The sequence below is a fragment of the Mesoplodon mirus genome (genome assembly GCF_964341445.2).
Source record: "Mesoplodon mirus genome assembly, chromosome: 18".
Classification (NCBI taxonomy): Eukaryota; Metazoa; Chordata; class Mammalia; order Artiodactyla; family Ziphiidae; genus Mesoplodon; species Mesoplodon mirus.
The window spans coordinates 1,785,249-1,802,899 of record NC_138994.1 but is presented as its reverse complement, the minus strand read 5'-3'; the positions used below and the strand labels follow the sequence as shown (position 1 = coordinate 1,802,899).

General features: G+C 54.4%; 2 protein-coding genes across 5 annotated transcripts; one reads left to right on the top strand and one right to left on the bottom strand.

The window, feature by feature from the left end:
* Positions 1-4,106: 4,106 nt before the first annotated feature.
* GNGT2 (G protein subunit gamma transducin 2) lies at positions 4,107-7,824 on the bottom strand (the record flags this gene model as incomplete). Its single annotated transcript, XM_082604874.1, has 4 exons — positions 7,791-7,824; positions 5,529-5,616; positions 4,680-4,785; positions 4,107-4,232 (listed from the first exon to the last, which is right to left on the bottom strand). Exons 3-4 carry the CDS (start codon positions 4,761-4,763, stop codon positions 4,107-4,109), a joined length of 210 nt encoding a protein of 69 aa, XP_082461000.1. The 5' UTR covers positions 4,764-4,785; positions 5,529-5,616; positions 7,791-7,824.
* Positions 6,957-17,625, top strand: ABI3 (ABI family member 3). 4 transcript variants are annotated; one of them, XM_082604864.1, is made up of 8 exons: positions 6,957-7,486; positions 12,328-12,495; positions 13,730-13,906; positions 15,381-15,466; positions 15,652-15,747; positions 15,925-16,052; positions 16,565-16,696; positions 17,006-17,614. In XM_082604864.1, exons 1-8 carry the CDS (start codon positions 7,370-7,372, stop codon positions 17,167-17,169), a joined length of 1,068 nt encoding a protein of 355 aa, XP_082460990.1. In that variant the 5' UTR covers positions 6,957-7,369; the 3' UTR covers positions 17,170-17,614. The 4 variants fall into 4 exon arrangements, with proteins under 4 accessions (XP_082460990.1, XP_082460991.1, XP_082460992.1 ...); XM_082604866.1 differs by having other exon boundaries at positions 7,331-7,486; positions 16,538-16,696; positions 17,006-17,625; XM_082604863.1 differs by having other exon boundaries at positions 7,331-7,486; positions 16,927-17,624.
* Positions 17,626-17,651: the final 26 nt, after the last annotated feature.

Sequence of the window (17,651 nt, the reverse complement as noted above, 5' to 3'; positions counted from 1 at the left end):
CTCAAGCTCAGCTGGGGAACTGGTGGGAGGTGGCTGGGGGCTCTGACTAACTTTCCCAGAGACGCTGAGGTCAGGGTTGGGTAATTGCCCTCTGCCTGAGGCACCAACAGGCTGAGCAGATAAGACCCCGGCCCCCACTCCACTCCCTAGGGCCGCAGGGGTGGAGGCGGAGTTGCCTGATCCACTAGGCAGGACTTCAAGCTGCAGCCAGCCCTGGAGCTGAGCCTGGAATGAACTAGTTAGCTGTCTCCTCTTCCCCTCTCCTCCTTCTGAGGCCTGGGAATTTCATCCTGGGAGTCTCCGGTGAACGTGCAGTGTGGAAGGAACGTGCTAGAGAATTTGAAACTTGGAAATTATTCAGCTGGATGTTAGTTGACCAGGAAATCAGAAGTTCAAGAGCATCCCACCCACCTTCCTCCCTTTTCCTGGTTTGGCACCATTTTACTGCTCAGGATCATCAGAATTTCAACGATCGTGTCTCTGCTTGGTGTCCTCACACCTCTGACCCTCTCTGCTTGGTCTTTTCACGGCCCTCTTCCTCCATCCCAGTAAAGCAAAAGTCCCTAGGGGTTTGTCAATCTAGTCCATCATGTGGACGTTGGTGGCCTTACAGAGGGAGCACTGGCCTGGTGAAGCCCCAGTTTGGTGCCAGCGAGGAGATACCATGTTCCAAAGACGAGGTGCTGCGAAGAGCCTGCTGGACGTGCTCTGACCTGAACCAGTAACAACATCCATCTGGTGCTTTCCTTTCATGGCAAAATGCTCAGGGATCTGTGGGGGGGAGGTGGAGAAGGGTGGTTCAGATGACTTCAATGACCCACCCTCAGAACATCATTCTTATCCTCTGAACTTGCTAATGTGAAGGAAGGAATGCGGTCACCAGGGCACAAAATACTAATCCCTTTGAAGTGGAAGCTGAGATTGCCTTTGGCCACTGGAGGCTCCCCTGGCACTAGGAAAACAGACAGAAAAGGGAGTCAAGCTGTTGGGCCCACCACTGATCTTGAGGTCCTATGATGGTCACCACATCTTAGGGGGACTAGGAGGGTACAGGTGGAGCCTAGAGAACCTCTGGGGCACTGTGCCCTGAGTAAAGGCGTAAGTAGATAAGGTAAGGGGCCCCTGGAGAAAGAGAACCAGGTATGGCTTTCTTGACATAAGAGAGGCCATTTTTGGCCTAAGCCATTTGGTGATGTAAGCCTGGCCACAATGCTTGCCCTTGAACAGGTCTCAGTAATGAAAGATTTTAAGGGAACAAAAGAATGCAACAACAAACAACTGTTATCAGGCGAGAGAAGTTATTGTACTATATCAAAGATAATATATCAGTTGTAAAGACTCCCAGTTCTGCTTCACTGGTAAAGATCAGCCTGAAGTGTTCAACCACCAGATCAGCTGGAACCTAAGGGATAAAGATGTGGACCTTTTCTGACCCTCATGACTTCAATCAACTCAAGCTTGGACTCCTGTGGACCCTTCATGAATATGCACATATCCTTAGCTTAAAACTTCCCCAATTTTATTGTTTTGGGAAAGATCCCTGGTGTTCTCCTTACTTGTTGTTAAGTAATCAATCCTTCTCCCACTCTGGCTTGGTTGTGTCTTTTAGCTTGAAACCCACCAGGAGGCAGACTGGGTTTTTCAGGTAACAAAGGTGAGCAGAAAAAACCACTGCTGTACCTGGAGCCCTGATAAGGGTTCAGAGTCCTGAGGAATGAAGGTGGGTGTCCACCCCTGGACCAAGAGCTCCAACCAAGAAGGAAGCCATAGCCCATGACCTACACCCATGTGACTGTAGCCCCCATCTGTTTTTCCTTTCTTACTAATGGAGCCATATGGAATATTAACACTTCCCCATTAAAAAAAAAAAAGTATTTTATTTAAATGTTTCCTCTTCTTTTCCTGCTCTTAAGCAGAGCATATTGGGGTGGCTGAATTTATTATTGAGGTCGCAGAATGGGGTAGTGGGGTTACTATGGAATTGGGAAAGGAGTGGACGGTTCCTGGGAGATCCTGGATTCTCACCAGTGGCCCATGACCTCACCTGTAGGAGCAGGACACACCGTGGGGCTGTGGCCCACTGGAGAGGGGCTGAGGGAGTTTGCAGCTCAATGTATTATGTTAGGTTTGTTTTCAGGTCAATGTATTATGTTAGGTTTGTTTTCAGATCAATGTATTATGTTAGGTTTGTTTTCAGATACTTGCTTTCAATTCTCTCTCTCACCCCCCAAGCCAGAAACTTGTCAGCATCCTTGACCAGCCCCGTCCCTCGCCTATCCCTCAATGAGATGTCAAGATCTGAAAACTTTATTTCGCAAAGAACTCCCCCTCTAGACTTAGAGCCACTGCCCTAACCCACCTCTCCCCTGAGTTCACAATCATCTCCTTAACTCCCTCTCTGTCTCCACTCCTTCTCCTTTCCATCTTGTCAAAAGCTATTCCCTTCTAAATGCAAACATTACCAACCCACTCCCAGCAGATTCAGTGGTTTAGTATTGCAAACAAGACCCTCTGATGGTCTCCAACCCCACCTCTCTAGCAGCAGATCCTAAAAATCTAGGCCTTTCTCTTGACATTCCAACAACTGATCTGATGAGTGTTTGCATACAAACCCATGTTCTTTTTTTCTTCTTCTTTTATCTCTTCCTCTGTTCACACTGCCCCTTCAACCAGATTTGCCACCCACCCACCCTTTACAACTTAACGCCTTAGGACTCAGCTCCAAGTATCACCTACTTTTGGAGGCCTTTCCTGTCCTCCCTCCTGGGATGCAACGCAGCCACTCAGCTGGATTTGATAGCCCTTCTATGTGTCCCCCTCATACTTCACGCAGACCTCTCTGACATTGCACTGAATGCGTTGTATCATGAATGCCTGTGGTTCCTTTAGACAGTAATCTTGCTAACAAGGCCTAGGAATTAGTCTTCCAGACCATAGCAGGATCCAGCCTCCCTTATGCTAATCAAAACCTGGCCTTCTGGGCTTCCCTGGTGGCGCAGTGGTTGGGAATCCTCCTGCCGATGCAGGGGACACGAGTGCCCCGGTCTCGGAAGATCCCACATGCCGCGGAGCAGCTGGGCCCGTGAGCCATGGCCGCTGAGCCTGCGCCTCTGGAGCCTGTGCTCCGCCACGGGAGAGGCCACAACAGTGAGAGGCCCGCGAACCGCAAAAAAAAAAACAACCCCAAAAAACTGGCCTTCTGCGGCTTAAATACCCTCAGCAGCTTCCTATTGCAATGAGGGTCAAAAAGAAAGTTCTTACCTGAGCTCACAGCAAGGTCCTTTAGACTTGACCTCATCTTCTTCTCCAGCCCCATGTTTCACCCCTCCCAGGTCTGTTCTCACCCCCCACCCCACCACTTGCCTGCAACAGTTCACTTTGACAGTTCAGTTGCCCTGACTGTCCACCTGCTGTGTGTTCCTGCACCACCCTTGACCTTCCTTTCCCCACGGCAGCACTTACTGATTAAACTGTATCCCTGTTTCACGCCTTCCGTGCTAAATTCCATGAAAATAAGAGCCATTTGAATTTAGCTCACTTTTCAACCCTAGCCCAGCATGGAACAGGCACTCAATAATATTCAATAAATCATGACATCATGACTTTACAAACTCTTTTTGTCACCAGGCCATCTGGGGTGATCCAAATGATCAGGGGGACTTCCACAGGACCGGACATGAGGTGGGGGAAAAGGACCCCCCCAACTCCAGTCCTCAACCCAAAAGCTCTGAATGGGAATTCTGGTTCCTAGGCAGACAGTGGAGGGGGGAAATGGGAGGAGTAACTGTTTCCCAAGGACTGTCCCAGGTCTCAGGGAAGTGCAGTCTTTTCAGACCCCACGAGTTTAGGTGTCAACTGCTGAGCCAGGGAAGCTTTCCTGGGAGTGTTTCCAAGTGGAGTCCTCAGTGACCTAGCAGGTGGTAATGGGAGAGAAGAGTTCAAAGCAGGACTGGGGAATGGATTCATGATGCATGCAGCCAGGCATCTTTACTCATCCTGTGACTAAGAGAAGGTGAACATCCACTGGTTCCCTGGGCGTCCCAGGATACTTGATAAGAAGGGGGCTGGGGAGGGGCAGGCATTCAGGATGAGGGGCTCCAGTGCCATCAGCTTGTCATACAACCGCCTTTTCCCTTGAAGGGATTCTTGTCCTCAGGGATGCCTTTGAGAAGAGGGTCGTTTCCTGCTTCGGCCTCCACGAAATCCTTGATTTCCTTTCCTGTCTTAGAAATCTGTGAGAAAGTAAAGTGTGTTTCTAGCCCTTGTCTGTTGCTCAGGATTCATGATTTGTTCAGTCCCAAGAAAGCAGGCTTCTGGGCAGGGTGGGGATAGAGGCTGGAGAGGAGAAAGATGAGAGGCACAGGGAGGTGTGAGTTCCTTGACCAGAACCGCAAAGCCTGACTGTTACCCTGAGGGACTTTTGGACAGGCCCGGCCCAGGGACAGGCCCGGCCCATTGAGCCCTCGAGGCTCTGAGGTTATCTCTTACACACCTTTGTGGGATCAAACCCTGGCCTCCTTCCACTTCCCATCCCATTCCAGAGGCACCTCCTGCTCTTTCTACTGCCCTGGAGAAGGCCCACCGCCGGGCTGTCCATCACTTCCTCCTTCGTGTCCCGGCTCCATGAGGACCAGAAAGGGATGGAGAAGAGGAAGCAGGGAAGGGAATAGGAGGCTCACCGGAGCTCTTGGGTTCTTCACTTCCTTCTTCAGCTGCTCCACCTCCATCTTTAAGAGCTCCTTCTCGCTGAGCTCCTGGGCCATCCTGCCCTGGAGAGACCAGGTCCTGGAAAGGATTCCACAGCTGGGATTGCAAATCCCCTGGGCTCCCCCAGCTCCCTCCTCTGTACTCCCCACACCTCAACTTCTACCCTCTTCCCTGCTCACCGTATATCCTCATCACTCACGGTAGATTCACTGCACCCCCGCCCCCACCCCATTATGAGTCTAGCCTCCGGAGGAGAGGATGCTCCCAGCCTCATGGGGGAGGCCCACACAGTCTTTGCCCTTTAGATAAGACCTGTCTATGGAGGAAAAGGGAATCAGAGCATGGAGAAGGGAGAGAAGAGTTTCTTTCAGTGAGGCAGATTTGGGAAGCAAAGTTATTGTTCCACCTAATAACACAGGTGGAAGTTTTCAGGGAACTCCAGGTTCTGTCAGAAGAGAGAGTAGTTCAGTGACTAAGAGAAAGACTCTGGAATCTGCCAGACTCCAACTCTGATCGTGACTCTGCTGCTTCCAAGCTGTGTGGCCTGAGGCAAGTTGCTCATCCTCCTTGAGCCTTAGTTTCTCCATCTACAACATGGGTATAATAATGGTACCTACCTTATATGATTATTGTGAGTACTAAGAAAATAATGTATGTAAAATATTTTAACACACTGCCTGGCACACAATGAACACAATACATTTATCATCATCCTCATCCTCATCATCACTACTACAGGGTTATCAGGAAGGCCTGCCTAGTGCCTAACCCAATAACTCTAAGGCTAGCTCCCAGCCCAGTGCAACCTTAGCCCCTCTTACCTGCCAAGAAAGAACGTGCACTTCAAGTCTTGTCCTCGACCCAGACAAGATGGAGTTTGAGACTCCTAGCTCCTCATCAGCTGAAAGTCTTTGGATAAAGCAGATGGTTTGGAAGCCCAAATCTTTGATGACTAAGCTGATCATAGGCTCAAGGTTCTAAGCCCATCCAGCAGTCTGAGCCTCCAAGACTGCCACCACTGCAGGCACCCTGCCCCCTGCGTCGGCCCCCCTCCTGTAGTGACCCCTCTGGCTTAGAGCCCGCTTCCCTGTTCTCACCCTCCAGCCCTGATTGCTCCCTTCCCCGGCCTTCTCTCCCAAGCCCTCTCCTCCCCGACCTCTGAGCCTGCTCTGAGGCTATTCTTCCCAATGAGGCAATTCCTAGACCAGCTCCTAACTTCCCTCGCCCGAGAAGCCTTGTGTCCCCATTTCGAGCCCCACCATTTCACCTTACAAGGTTCTCCCAGCTCAATCTTCATTCACTCATTCAGTAAAAATGTACTCACTTCGGACGCTGTGCCTGTCAGCACTTGGGCCCGTGGCCACACCTCTAACACCTGTGTCCACACATTTTTGCCTCCATGCCTCCTCTTGAGCCCCATGTGTGGGTCTCCCTCAGCAGTCCCTGAGCTCAGGGCCCACGTCCTGATCTCTCTCTTGGTCTCCTCCCAGGACCACCCAAAGGCTATGCCATTTAACAGTCACTGAGCTCCTGCTCAGGCTGACGCCCGTCCAATGACAGGGGACCCTCTCAAGGAGCAGATGTTAAGGGACCGATGTGGTCAGTGAGGGATCCTCTTTTTTCTCCTGACTCTAGAATGAATGACAGACTCCCCAGTGGGAGGGACCGGGAGGAGGCCCGGAGTCCATCCTAACTTCCCCTGCTCCAGGATCCAAGTCCCACTCACAGCTCTGAGCACTAAGAAACTGAGATCAGGACAGGACCCCGGAGGTCATCCAGTCTGAGTCTCCTGTGAATGCAGGAAATGGAGCACAGACCTCCTGAGCCGGGCTCAGCGCTCCGGCCTCCGCTGCCTCCTAAGACGGACCTGTTGATCTGGAATTTAAACCTAGTGCTTCTCAAAGCCAAGTCCTTCCTGTTGTCCCATCTGAGTCCCTTATTCTACGCTTGGTCAATTTCATCTTGTCCTGCCGCTATCAGGCACAGAGCATGTATGTACACCAGATCTTCATTGCAGGTAACCCTTCAGAGACTTGATAATGATTCTCAGGGGACCTCTGGCTGTATCTTCCCGGTGTCCAGCCTGGTTTCCCTGGCTGCTGCATCGGCTGTTTTCCATTGTTGCGGCACCACTGCCCTAGGGCCCCCAGCACAACCGGTCTCCATATCCTCTCCACCCTCCAGTCCCCTGTCTCTTGGTGACTCATCCCCGAGCTTCCCAAGGAAGCCCCCACCCTCTGCCCTTTCCTCCCTTTCCATGAGTGGAAAATCCATCTCCACCCCCAGAGCAGGCCAGCCCCCTTCCTCCTGTCTCCCATCCCAGCCGCCGCTGCAGTTTCCTCTCCAGGCCCAGGGAGCAATCACAGCCGCCCCGACCTTGGCTTCCTCTGCTGGGAGGGATTGGGGGGCTGGGCCCCCGCAAGGGGCCCCCAGCTTCCCCCTTCCCCTGGGCAGGGGACAGAGAAGCACAGGCCCAGGGAGCGGGGACGAACTTCCTCTTGTGCCGGAATGAGCATGTCTGCCCTTTGCAAGTGGGTTTGGGTCTCTGAAGCAGAGGAAACCAAAAGCAGTGAGAGGGAGGGAAGGCGGAGCGACCAATCAAGGGCAGGGTGAGGCGCAAAACCAGCGGGCTCCCCGGGGAGCCGGGCAGAGGCGGGGGGCCATGGCGGAGCTGCAGCAGCTGCAGGAGTTTGAGATCCCGGCGGGCCGGGAGGCCCTGAAGGGCAACCTCAGCTCCCTGCTGCGAGTCGCAGACTACTGCGAGGACAACTACGTGCAGGTAAGCAGAGCAGGCGCAGCCCCGGTGGCCCAGCCCCTCCAGGGGCCCGGACCCCATCCTGACAGGTGCTCGGCCTGGGCCTTGGCTGATCTGTCCTCCCACTGCAGGTCGGCTTCATCCCAGTCCCGCAAACTCTAACGCTGACTCATGCTCTCCAAGCCCCCACTGTGCCTTCTCTCTCCCAGAGCCTCAGAGGTGCCCGGAAGGCAGCGCTACCCCGTCCTGCTACAGGCCTCATCCTAGGCTCACCTCCCTCCTAGCCTTTCACTCAGACCCAGAGGCCCAAAGCCTTGTCCTCACACACCTGTCGGTGCCGTCATTCCATGTTCAAGCCGGCTCTAGGTGAGACTCCAGAAGAACTTCCCCTTGTCGTGAACCTGAGATGGACGAGGGAAAGTTCTGCTCCTGAGATCTGAGGCAGATCTGAGAGATGTCAGACTACGCCAGGTTAAAGAGAGGGGTCGGGGGCTTCCCTGGTGGCGCAGTGGTTGAGAGTCCGCCTGCGATGCAGGGGACGCGGGTTCGTGCCTCGGTCCGGGAGGATCCCACATGCCGCGGAGCGGCTGGGCCCGTGAGCCATGGCCGCTGAGCCTGCGCGTCCAGAGCCTGTGCTGTGCAACGGGAGAGGCCACAGCAGTGAGAGGCTCCGCGTACCACAAAAAAAAAAAAAAAAAAAAAAGAGATGGGGTCTGACTCAGAGGCAGGGAGAAGGCCAATAAGACTGCCGGGAAGAGGCTCCCGGTAAAAGATAAGGATAGTGGCATTTTGGAGTAGTTTTCTAAATTGTGGGGCTGTCCCAGGACCGCAAGTCTGGAGCACGGGAAACTTAACAACGACCGAGCACCCCTGTTATTTCATTAACCTTCTTAACCACCTTGCAAGACAGTATCATTATTCCAAGTTCATAGATGAAGAAACAACAGTTCAGGGAGGTGAGGCGACTTGTCCACGTCGTACAGCTCGGCAGTGGTAGAGTGGGCCTCAGCCCAGCACTCCTGACTTCTGAAGATGAGCCCTCTCCTCCCTGCCTTCCCCTCCCTGACATGCTGTATGGTTTTAAGACAGTTATTTGCACTGGGACCTCCCGGCTCAGTAGGAGTGTGGAAAACAATAATAATAAAAGGAGCAAGTGCTTATGGGAACATGGCAGATTAAAGAGAGTCAACGATAACAGCAGTTAAGCCGCTGTGCTCTGCACCCGAGCTGCCTTCAGTGCCTCCTTCAGTCCTCACCCCAGTCTGGGAGGAGAGGACCACTCCCACCGCACAACCAGGAGGCTGAGCTTCGGAGAAGTTAACTCACTTTCCCAAGGTCTCCAAGTTAGTGGTAGGATCTGGATTCGAACCAGCAACTCTGACTCCAGAGCAGCACCCCCAAACCTCTAGTTGAAAATGCTACCCTGCGTGTAGATATTGAGTGACTGATTGTAGCTACTGCAGATGAGCTGGAATGTGGCTTGTAAACCAGCTCCATTCTCCAAGCACTGGAAGGCATGCTCCTTCTATGGACTAGGATGGAGCCTGGCCTTCCCATTCCTTCAGTAACTTCTGCGCATCTCAAAGCACTTCCAGATGGGTTCTCGTTTGCACACAGAATTTGAGGTCGCAAAGAGCTGAGTCCAATTTCCAACTCCTGGACCTGAGACAAGTTTCCCCTCTGATTCTCTTTTTTTTTTTTTTTTTTTTTGTGGTACGCGGGCCTCTCACTGTTGTGGCCTCTCCCGTTGTGGAGCACAGGCTCCGGACGCTCAGGCTCAGCGGCCATGGCTCACGGGCCCAGCCGCTCCGCGGCACGTGGGATGTGGGATCTTCCTGGACCGGGGCACGAACCTGCGTCCCCTGCATCGCAGGCGGACTCTCAACCACTGCGCCACCAGGGAAGCCCTCCTCTCTGATTCTTATACCCTCCTTCACAGTGGTCATATGGGTTAAATGTAATAATGTATTAAAGCATTTAGCCCAGCGCCTCCTCCTTAAGAAGGGCAGGATAAATGGCAGCTGTTACCATTATCACCATCATCATCATCTTTCATCAGAAGGATGGAAGACACATATAGATATTAAAAGTCAATTCTAGTGAGGTGAAGCAGCCCTTGCAAAAGCACTCAGGGCATCAGAAGCCCTGACCCAGGTCAGAATCTGTAGATTTATGCTTCCTTCATGCAGAACACTAACTACTAGACCACACAACCAGTTACCTTTCCTGACTTCTCTGACGATCTTTGTCTGGGGAGCAAATGCTAAGGAAGGGTTTGGATGACTTCTCAGAACTGGTCTTAAACAAAGCCTGGGTCCCATGCCCTCCCTCCCTCCCTCCCTCCACCCCAACCAGGTGTCAGGAAACCCATGGGGAATGGGGGAGGGCAGGCTGGGGTGAACTGCAGAGTTCTCCGTCAGGGTCCATTGAATTTGTAGACAGGGTGATTTGCATGATGAATAAGCAGTCAGCCATGAAGATGGATCCCAGACCTTTGTCTCTCCAGACCTCACTTTCGATTAAGACCAAAGCCAGGGGTCAGTAGTCATCCAGGTTCTAGCCTCCCAGAGCTGGGCCCAAGCAGACATTTTTCCCGTTTGGACTGACAGGAAAAATCCAGTGATGAATTCCATATGCCCGTCCAGGGAGGGGACAGTACAGGAGAGGCCGGCGAAGACCAGAGAAGTAGTCACTGCTCCATTCTGGGCCTTTGCTCATTTCCTTGCCTACTAAAGGAAGGTCTTGAACTAGAATAAGACCTGCTATGCTTTCTGGTTTGATTTCTTTGCCTTTTCAAGGCACTTGGTTACATATGTTGATGAGATGTAAATTAGATGCAAACGAGCAGCTCTTTCCCTCAGTTGGGACAGAAAGGCAGGGAGGAGCACCTGAGGGGAAAAGTGTGGAGGCGGGGTGTGGGTCAGGGTGTGTGTGTGTGTGCGTGTGTGTGCTGTCCAGAAGGTTCTGGGCCTGCCCTTTGGCTCGAGCCTGGCTTGGGCTACACTGGAGGCACCCAGGTCTCTCTCAGCACCCTGCTCGGACAGGTTCTAGGTCTGTTCTCCACTGCAGGCCCTGAGGAGTACCTGAGAGCCCTTAGCAAGGAGACCCCAGTGTGCAGCCTTGTTGGTCACTCTGCTGGCCTCTCCCCAGACTTGCCATGGATTGGCCCCCTACTCTCCATGTCCCTGACCTGAGATGAGGAAGCTGTCTGGGGAAGCAAATGACTGGAGAAGCTTTGTCCCAGCCCGCACAGTCCGATCTGGGACGAAAAAAAACCCTCTTCTGTCTTCAGCCAGTCCCTGCCCACCCCACCACCACCAACTGGAAGTGTGGCCCTGGCCAGCACCTGGCACAGTGCCTGGCACGCAGCAGGAAGATGCCCAGCAAGTGTCTGGGTTTGCATTCAATCCGCTGAGTAACTCACAGACACATATTCATTAAGTATCGTCTGTATGTTGGGCCCTGTTCCAGGACAGGATACAGAATATAACAGATGCGCTCCCTGCCCTCATAATGCTTACATTTGTGTGTGTGTGTGTGTGTGTGTATAGATAATAAAGTACATAGATAAATAATTTCTGATAGTGCTAAGTGCTATGAAGAAAAAAGAACGGAGTGAATCTGATAGTGAGTCAGTGCAGAAGTGGGGGCTGGGGGAGACCTTAGGGTGGTGAGGGAAGGTGTCTCTGAAGCGCTGAGATGTAATAAGGATTCTAGAAAGAAATACAGCAAGTGCAAAGTCCTGAGGTAGAGGAACTTCCCTGGTGGCACAGTGGTTAAGAGCCCGCCTGCCAGTGCAGGGGAGATAGTTTCGATTCCTGATCCGGGAGGATCCCATAGGCCACGGAGCAGCTAAGCCGGTGCGCCACAACTACTGAACCTGTGCTCTAGAGCCCACGTGCCATGACTACTGAGGCCGTGTGCCACAACTACTGAAGCCTGCACCCCTAGAGCCCGTGCTCTGCAACAAGAGAAGCCACCACAACCAGAAGCCCGTGCACTGCAATGAAGAGTAGCCCCCGCTCGCTGCAACTAGAGAAAGCCTGCACGCAGCAACAAAGATCCAACGCAGCCACAAAAAAAAAGAAGTCCTAAGGTAGAAACAATCTTAGCTTTATCAGGAAGAGAGACCCAATGGCCAATGTGGCTTGAGGGGTGTGAGTGAGGGAGAGTGGAAGGCAATGAGGGTGAGGAAGAAAGCAGGAGCCAGCCTTGTGAGGCCCTGTATAGGCCACGGTTAGAAGTTGCTTTATTCTCAGTGTGTTTGGGAAGCTGTTGGAGGGAATGAATGATTGAAGTCACCCTTCCTGGGCCTCAGTTTCTTATCTATAAAATGGATCAGATTATTGCTTCCCAAACACCAGCTTGAAGACTGGAGATAAACCAGGAGCACAGGAGTCGCCTGAGGAACTTTTAGAGGTACAGATTCATTGGCCTCACGCCCAGGAGATTCTGGTTAGAAGGTCTGGGATGGGGGCATGAGGTTGGTTGTTTGGTTTTCAAGTCTGAGAATATCTCTTCCAGCCAGTATTGACTTCCTCTTTCCTTTCTACCATTCACCCTTTAGCTCCCCCCACCCCCCAAAACAATATCTTCAGGAGGTTGGTGGAGCCAATCCTGTGTGACTGTTTGAGAAGGGCGCCTTTTCCTTCCCTTGCACCGAGTCCTCGGGGCTGCAGATTCACTTTCCTGATGTCCTGAATCCTTACCACGTCATTCTTACGGAAACCTCCTCAAACATCTGAGGGTTGCCACTTTCTCCCAACTCAGCCCCCACCTTCCCTATACCCCATCCCATCCCAGCCCACCCAGCCACGGCCCCAGTGGAACATGCTGGCCTCAGGCCAGGGCTGTGTGTATTTCAGGCCACAGACAAACGGAAGGCGCTGGAGGAGACCATGGCCTTCACCACCCAGGCCCTGGCCAGTGTGGCCTACCAGGTGGGCAACCTGGCTGGACACACTCTGCGTATGTTGGACCTTCAGGCGTCTGCCCTGCGGCAGGTGGAAGCCCGTGTGAGCACGCTGGGCCAGGTAAGGGCTGTGGGAAGGCTGCTCGCCTCAGACCCCAACTTTTCAGCCCCACCTGGACATCTGCAGCAAAAGTTCTTTCTTGCCTCCCTCCATGTCCAAATGCCCACCCGTATCACAGAAGGCTGGCACTCCCCAAACTTTTCGAGCCTTCTTGTCTTTTTTTTTTTTTTTTTTTTTTTTTGCGGTACACAGGCCTCTCACTGTTGTGGCCTCTCCCGTTGCGGAGCACAGGCTCCAGACGCGCAGGCCCAGCGGCCATGGCCAACGGGCCCAGCCGCTCTGCGGCATGTGGGATCCTCCCGGACCGGGGCACGAACCCGTGTCCCCTGCATCAGCAGGCGGACTCCCAACCACTGCGCCACCAGGGAAGCCCTAGCCTTCTTGTTTTTTGTGGCTGTGTCTCAGGGGTGAGGCTTGCTGCCCCATCGGACCAGGAACTCTCTGATGGCAGAACTTTATATTTCTCTGAATTCTATCCTACATGGTAGAAAGCAGGCTCTCCCTATCACGGTGGCTGCATAGGACAGGAAAGAGGCAAATGGACCCTGTTTCCATATAAACACGGGTAGTGATTTTATAAATATCCCAGACTCAGAGTGCTTGCTTGGCAAGGTCATCCTCAGCCCTGGAAGCACTGCCACCACCACACAGCAACCCCCGCCCATCTAGCATACGCACCCTCCTCCTTCCTTCCTGGATCCTTGGCCGAGGAATTGCCCCATAAACCACACGCACAGATCCAGCTACACACTGGTCTGGCCTGTGCATCACTCACATGTTCAGTGTGGGTGTGTCTTTTCCTCTCACCCCAGCAGATTTGGAGTTCCCACCCTCTCAGTGCTGTACGTTTCTCCACGGTACATTCCAAGAGGAAGTTAATTCACTTATATTATTGTCCCCCCAAAGGAAGAGCTGATCCAGCCACAGTTCTCAGCCACCTCCACTTTATCCCCTTCTGCTCTTCCCAGCATGCCCAGGGATGTTGTGTTTTCTCTTCCTCGGTTCCTGCTCAGCTAATAATAACCCTTGTTCTCTTCCACCAGGAAGTTGCTCCAAAATGGTTCTATCCTCAACTGGCAGCCCTTTCCCCAAATGCTGTCTGCCCTTGGGGACAAGACTCACTCTTTCTCTGGACTTCACTGCCTCCGATGGTCCCTCCTCCCACCCCAAAGTCTTAAGGGGAAGGGTGCTGTGCAGAGGCTGCCCCACTGTCCTCTCCAACCCTGTCTTGCAGATGGTGAACATGCATATGGAGAAGGTGGCCCGAAGGGAGATAGGCACCTTAGCCACCGTCCAGCGGCTGCCCCCCAGCCAGAAAATCATCGCCCCTGAGAGCCTGCCTCCCCTCACGCCCTACTACAGGAGACCCCTGAACTTCGGTTGCCTGGATGACATCGGTCACGGGGTCAAGGTAGAGAGAGGGGCTCCTGCTCTTTCTCTGCAGCCCACCCTCTTCTCTTTTTTTCGGCTGTGCCACGCAGCATGCGGGATCTTAGTTCCCTGACCAGGGATCGAACCTGTGCCCCTTGCAGTGGAAGTGCGAAGTCTTAACCGCTGGACCGCCAGGGAAGTCCCCCCACCCTCTTCTGCCTCATGGCTCTCTTCTCTCTAGACCCTCAGTTTTCTTCCACGACCACGCTCTTGTCCCCAAGCGGCAGTCCCTTTCCGTCCTCACTCCCTGAAGCCATCACCCTAAGTGTCTCCCCTACTCCACAAGGCCTCCTTAGGAGGCCCCTCAGCCGCTTCCTCCTTCAAACTTCTTCATGACCCCTCTCTTCATTACTGACCTTTCCTCTGTATCACACGATCTGCTGCGAGTGACATCTGGGCACCCCCCCTCCTTGTGGGTGTCGGGTGTGTGTGTGAAAGGGAAGAAGCGGGAGGGAGGATGTCAGGGTGTGCATGAGAATGGCAGGCCAGCCACATGAGATCAGCAACTTCCTCTGTCTGGAGGCTTGAGGTCACTGCACTGAACAGTCACCCCAGAGCTGCAGTTGGGTGGGAAAGGGCCGGGACGCAGCCACTCAAAGGAGGACACGGTGAATGACTCTGGCGTTTCCTTGACAGCCCATGTCCTTCTGAGAGGTGGGAGAGGACACCCCCCCATCCCATTTTGTTGATTACTTGTCCCCACACTCCAACATTCCAGATTAGATTGGACGTTCCCCTGTATCTAAATGGCCCCTTGACATCCTTAACACGCCATCTCCCCCCAGAAAGAGAAAGCACACTCCCTCCTTCAGTCACCAGGCCTCCCCACCAGTAAGTTCTTCCTTCTGTCCAACTTAAATTCTTTATGCTTGAGCTCGAGTCCCTTTTTGTCTTGTGCCTTGTGAAGGATAGCAGAGGACATCATGCCGCATGCACCCACGCTTGGGGAAACCCTGTCACTGACAGAGGTGCTCGCTTGCATGTGGCTTTGCACCTTGTCACTGGAACACTCTAAATGTGCTGTCCTCTCTGCCCCAAACTCCCCAGAGCCAGCTCCCCAGCCCTGCGAAAATGACAGGTGGGACATTTCTAAGTCAACCTCTACCTCCTGAGCCGCACGCTGGAGTTGGGGTTTCTCAGTTAGGGACCACCCAGCTGAGCGCTGAGATGCTCTGCGAGCGGGTGGGGCTCAGCCGCTGAGGCTCTGCAGAGGAAGTGGCCTTTTCTGACCGTGCCTGTCTGAGCCTAGGCAGACTTGAGGCCTGGGATCCGGGCAACGAGCAGGAGTGGGTGGGGCGGGGTGGGAGAGGGGGCTGGGAAGTGGAACGGGAACTTGCTGCGTCCGCGCTCTCCCTCCCAGTTCTCGTCTGCCCCTCCCCCATTTCCTCTCTGGGATGAGGGGGCTATTGCAGGTCGCCCCGGGTGTCAGCCCCGCCCCCTGCTCCCCCCCGCAGGATCTGAGCACAGAGCTGTCGCGGACCGGGACCCTGTCTCGGAAGAGCATCAAGGCGCCTGCCACACCCGGCTCCGCCACCCTGGGGTGAGGCCTCCCCGCAGTTCTCACCTGCGCCGCCCCATCCAGAAGCCCCACTCCCCCACAGCCCCCTTCAAGCCGGGCGCCAAGCTTCCTCCTCCGCCAGTTGCCGCCTCCCTCAGCCCGCACCGACCGCCTGCTCGCCTGATGCCTTCCCCTCGACGACACCCCTTCTCTCTGCCCACCCCCAGGAGAGCGCCCCGGATTCCCGAGCCTGTGCAGCTCCCCGTGGTGCCGGACGGCAAACTCTCCGCCGCCTCCTCGGCCTCCTCCCTGGCCTCGGCCGGGTGAGCCGCACAGGTCCAGGTTGGGGGTGGTCGTGAAGGGCGGGGGGGGGGTTAAGAGGACTCAGGGTCACGGGGGCGGGGCTTTGGACAGAAGGGGCGGGGCCAGTTGGGTGCTGAGTTAGGAAGGTGCCTCCCCGCCCCCAATCTAGCGGAGCGCCCGCTTTCTCTGGTCTTCAGCAGCGCCGAAGGTGTCGGTGGGGTCTCCACGACCCAGGAGCAGGCAGTACCCCCACCTCCACCTCCTCCTGCCTCCGACGGTTTCCTGCCGCCCCCTCCGCTGGGGGAACTGTGCCTGCCCCCGACGGGTAAGGAGCTCCGCCCTCTCCTCCCAATACTTCTCCCCACCCTCACCGTTGTTGGATCCAACTGGGTCTACGTCAGTGACCACTTTGTCCAAGGCAGGAGGAACGGGAAGGCGGCGGAGGGAATGAACTAACATAATCCAGCCCCCGCTTTATACCAGACCCCAGGGTCAAAGCTTCTCACCCATTGTCTCACTTTTCCTTAACCCCCTAGGATCTTCACACTCCCACTTAATAGATGAAGCTGAGCCTGAGAGGTTAAACTGAGTGCCTTGGCTCACTCAGCCAAGTGGCAGAGTCTGACAGCCCTACAACTGTTCAATGTTACTGTATTTACTGAGCACCTACTACCTGCTAGAGGCATGGTGGGAGGACCAGGATGAACGGGGGCTGAAAGCAGATTGCAAACAATGGGTAGATCCTGGGGCCCTGCTCTCCAGCCCTGAAGTTTCCTGGCGTGGAGGGCGTTGCCTGGGTGACACTTGCAGCCCCTCTGCTTTCCCTCCCGGCCCCAGAGCTGCCCACGGCCCTGGACCTGCCCCCTCCTCCACCCTTGGATGTAGATGATTTGGGGCTGCCACCTCCGCCACCACCAGGCTTTGGGCCTGAAGAACCCAGCTGGGTCCCTGATGCATACTTGGAAAAAGGTACTTGACTCCTGGGACTGAAAGGCACCAGATCCTAGGGTCAGAATTCCCCGCTCTTCTAGCCCAGAGCCATTCTCCCCTCCAGCTGCAAAGGGGTGAGGCTGTTGTTCTCCACACCCCCAGAGAGAAGAGAAGCAGCCGGCCTGATATTGAATATTATCTCAGCTGGGGAGGGGTCCCGGGGCTTTGGAGAAGGCATCTCCTGCCCCACTCCCCACGTTGCTCCCTAGGGTCCAGTATGTGGGCACCAGCATCCCTGTGGCAGGGCAGGAGGCACATCTCATGGCACCTTCTCCTCCCGCCCTGCAGTGGTGACACTGTACCCATACACCCGCCAGAAGGACAACGAACTCTCCTTCTCTGAGGGCACCGTTATCTGCATCACCCGCCGCTACTCCGATGGCTGGTGTGAGGGTGTCTGCTCAGAGGGGTCTGGATTCTTCCCCGGGAACTATGTGGAACCCAGCTGCTGACAGTCTGGGCTCTCTGGGATGCTGACCCAAGCACAGCCTTGAGTGAGCCTCTCGAGTCCCAGACCGAAGCCAGCTCCACAGTCAAGACTGGGCCAGGCCTGCACACCTCCTGGGCTGTGAGCTGTGTCTGTTCCTTCTCCAGAGGCCTGCTGGAGACAGGAAAGAACTGGAAACCAAGGAGTTTGGTGACCTTATCCACAGGGGACCCTTACGCCATGCAAGACAGGGTCTCCAGCTGCAAGTGCCAACTTTGAATAAAACTCTGATGACCTGATTGCCCTGCAGGGCTGGGAAACCGAGGGACTGAAAGGCAACCCACTTGTAAGGCTCCCGCTCATTGAGCCTCCTCTGCCTGCCCTAAGCAGCAGTATCCCCCATCTCCTCGGTGCTCACTGAGCCCTCCACACTAGACCCCTGTGCCCCTCTGCAAAGGTGGGCTGCACCCTGCTCTTCTGCCTGTTGCTTGCTTTGTTATGTATTTA

Excerpts from the sequence above, each read along its gene's own strand:
- ABI3 (XM_082604866.1), top strand. The coding sequence starts at position 7,370 with ATGGCGGAGCTGCAGCAGCTGCAGGAGTTTGAGATCCCGGCGGGCCGG. Across the intron at positions 13,907-15,380 it reads ACATCGGTCACGGGGTCAAG|GATCTGAGCACAGAGCTGTC; the intron begins GTAGAGAGAGGG and ends TCCCCCCCGCAG. Across the intron at positions 16,053-16,537 it reads ACTGTGCCTGCCCCCGACGG|CCCCTCTGCTTTCCCTCCCG; the intron begins GTAAGGAGCTCC and ends TGACACTTGCAG.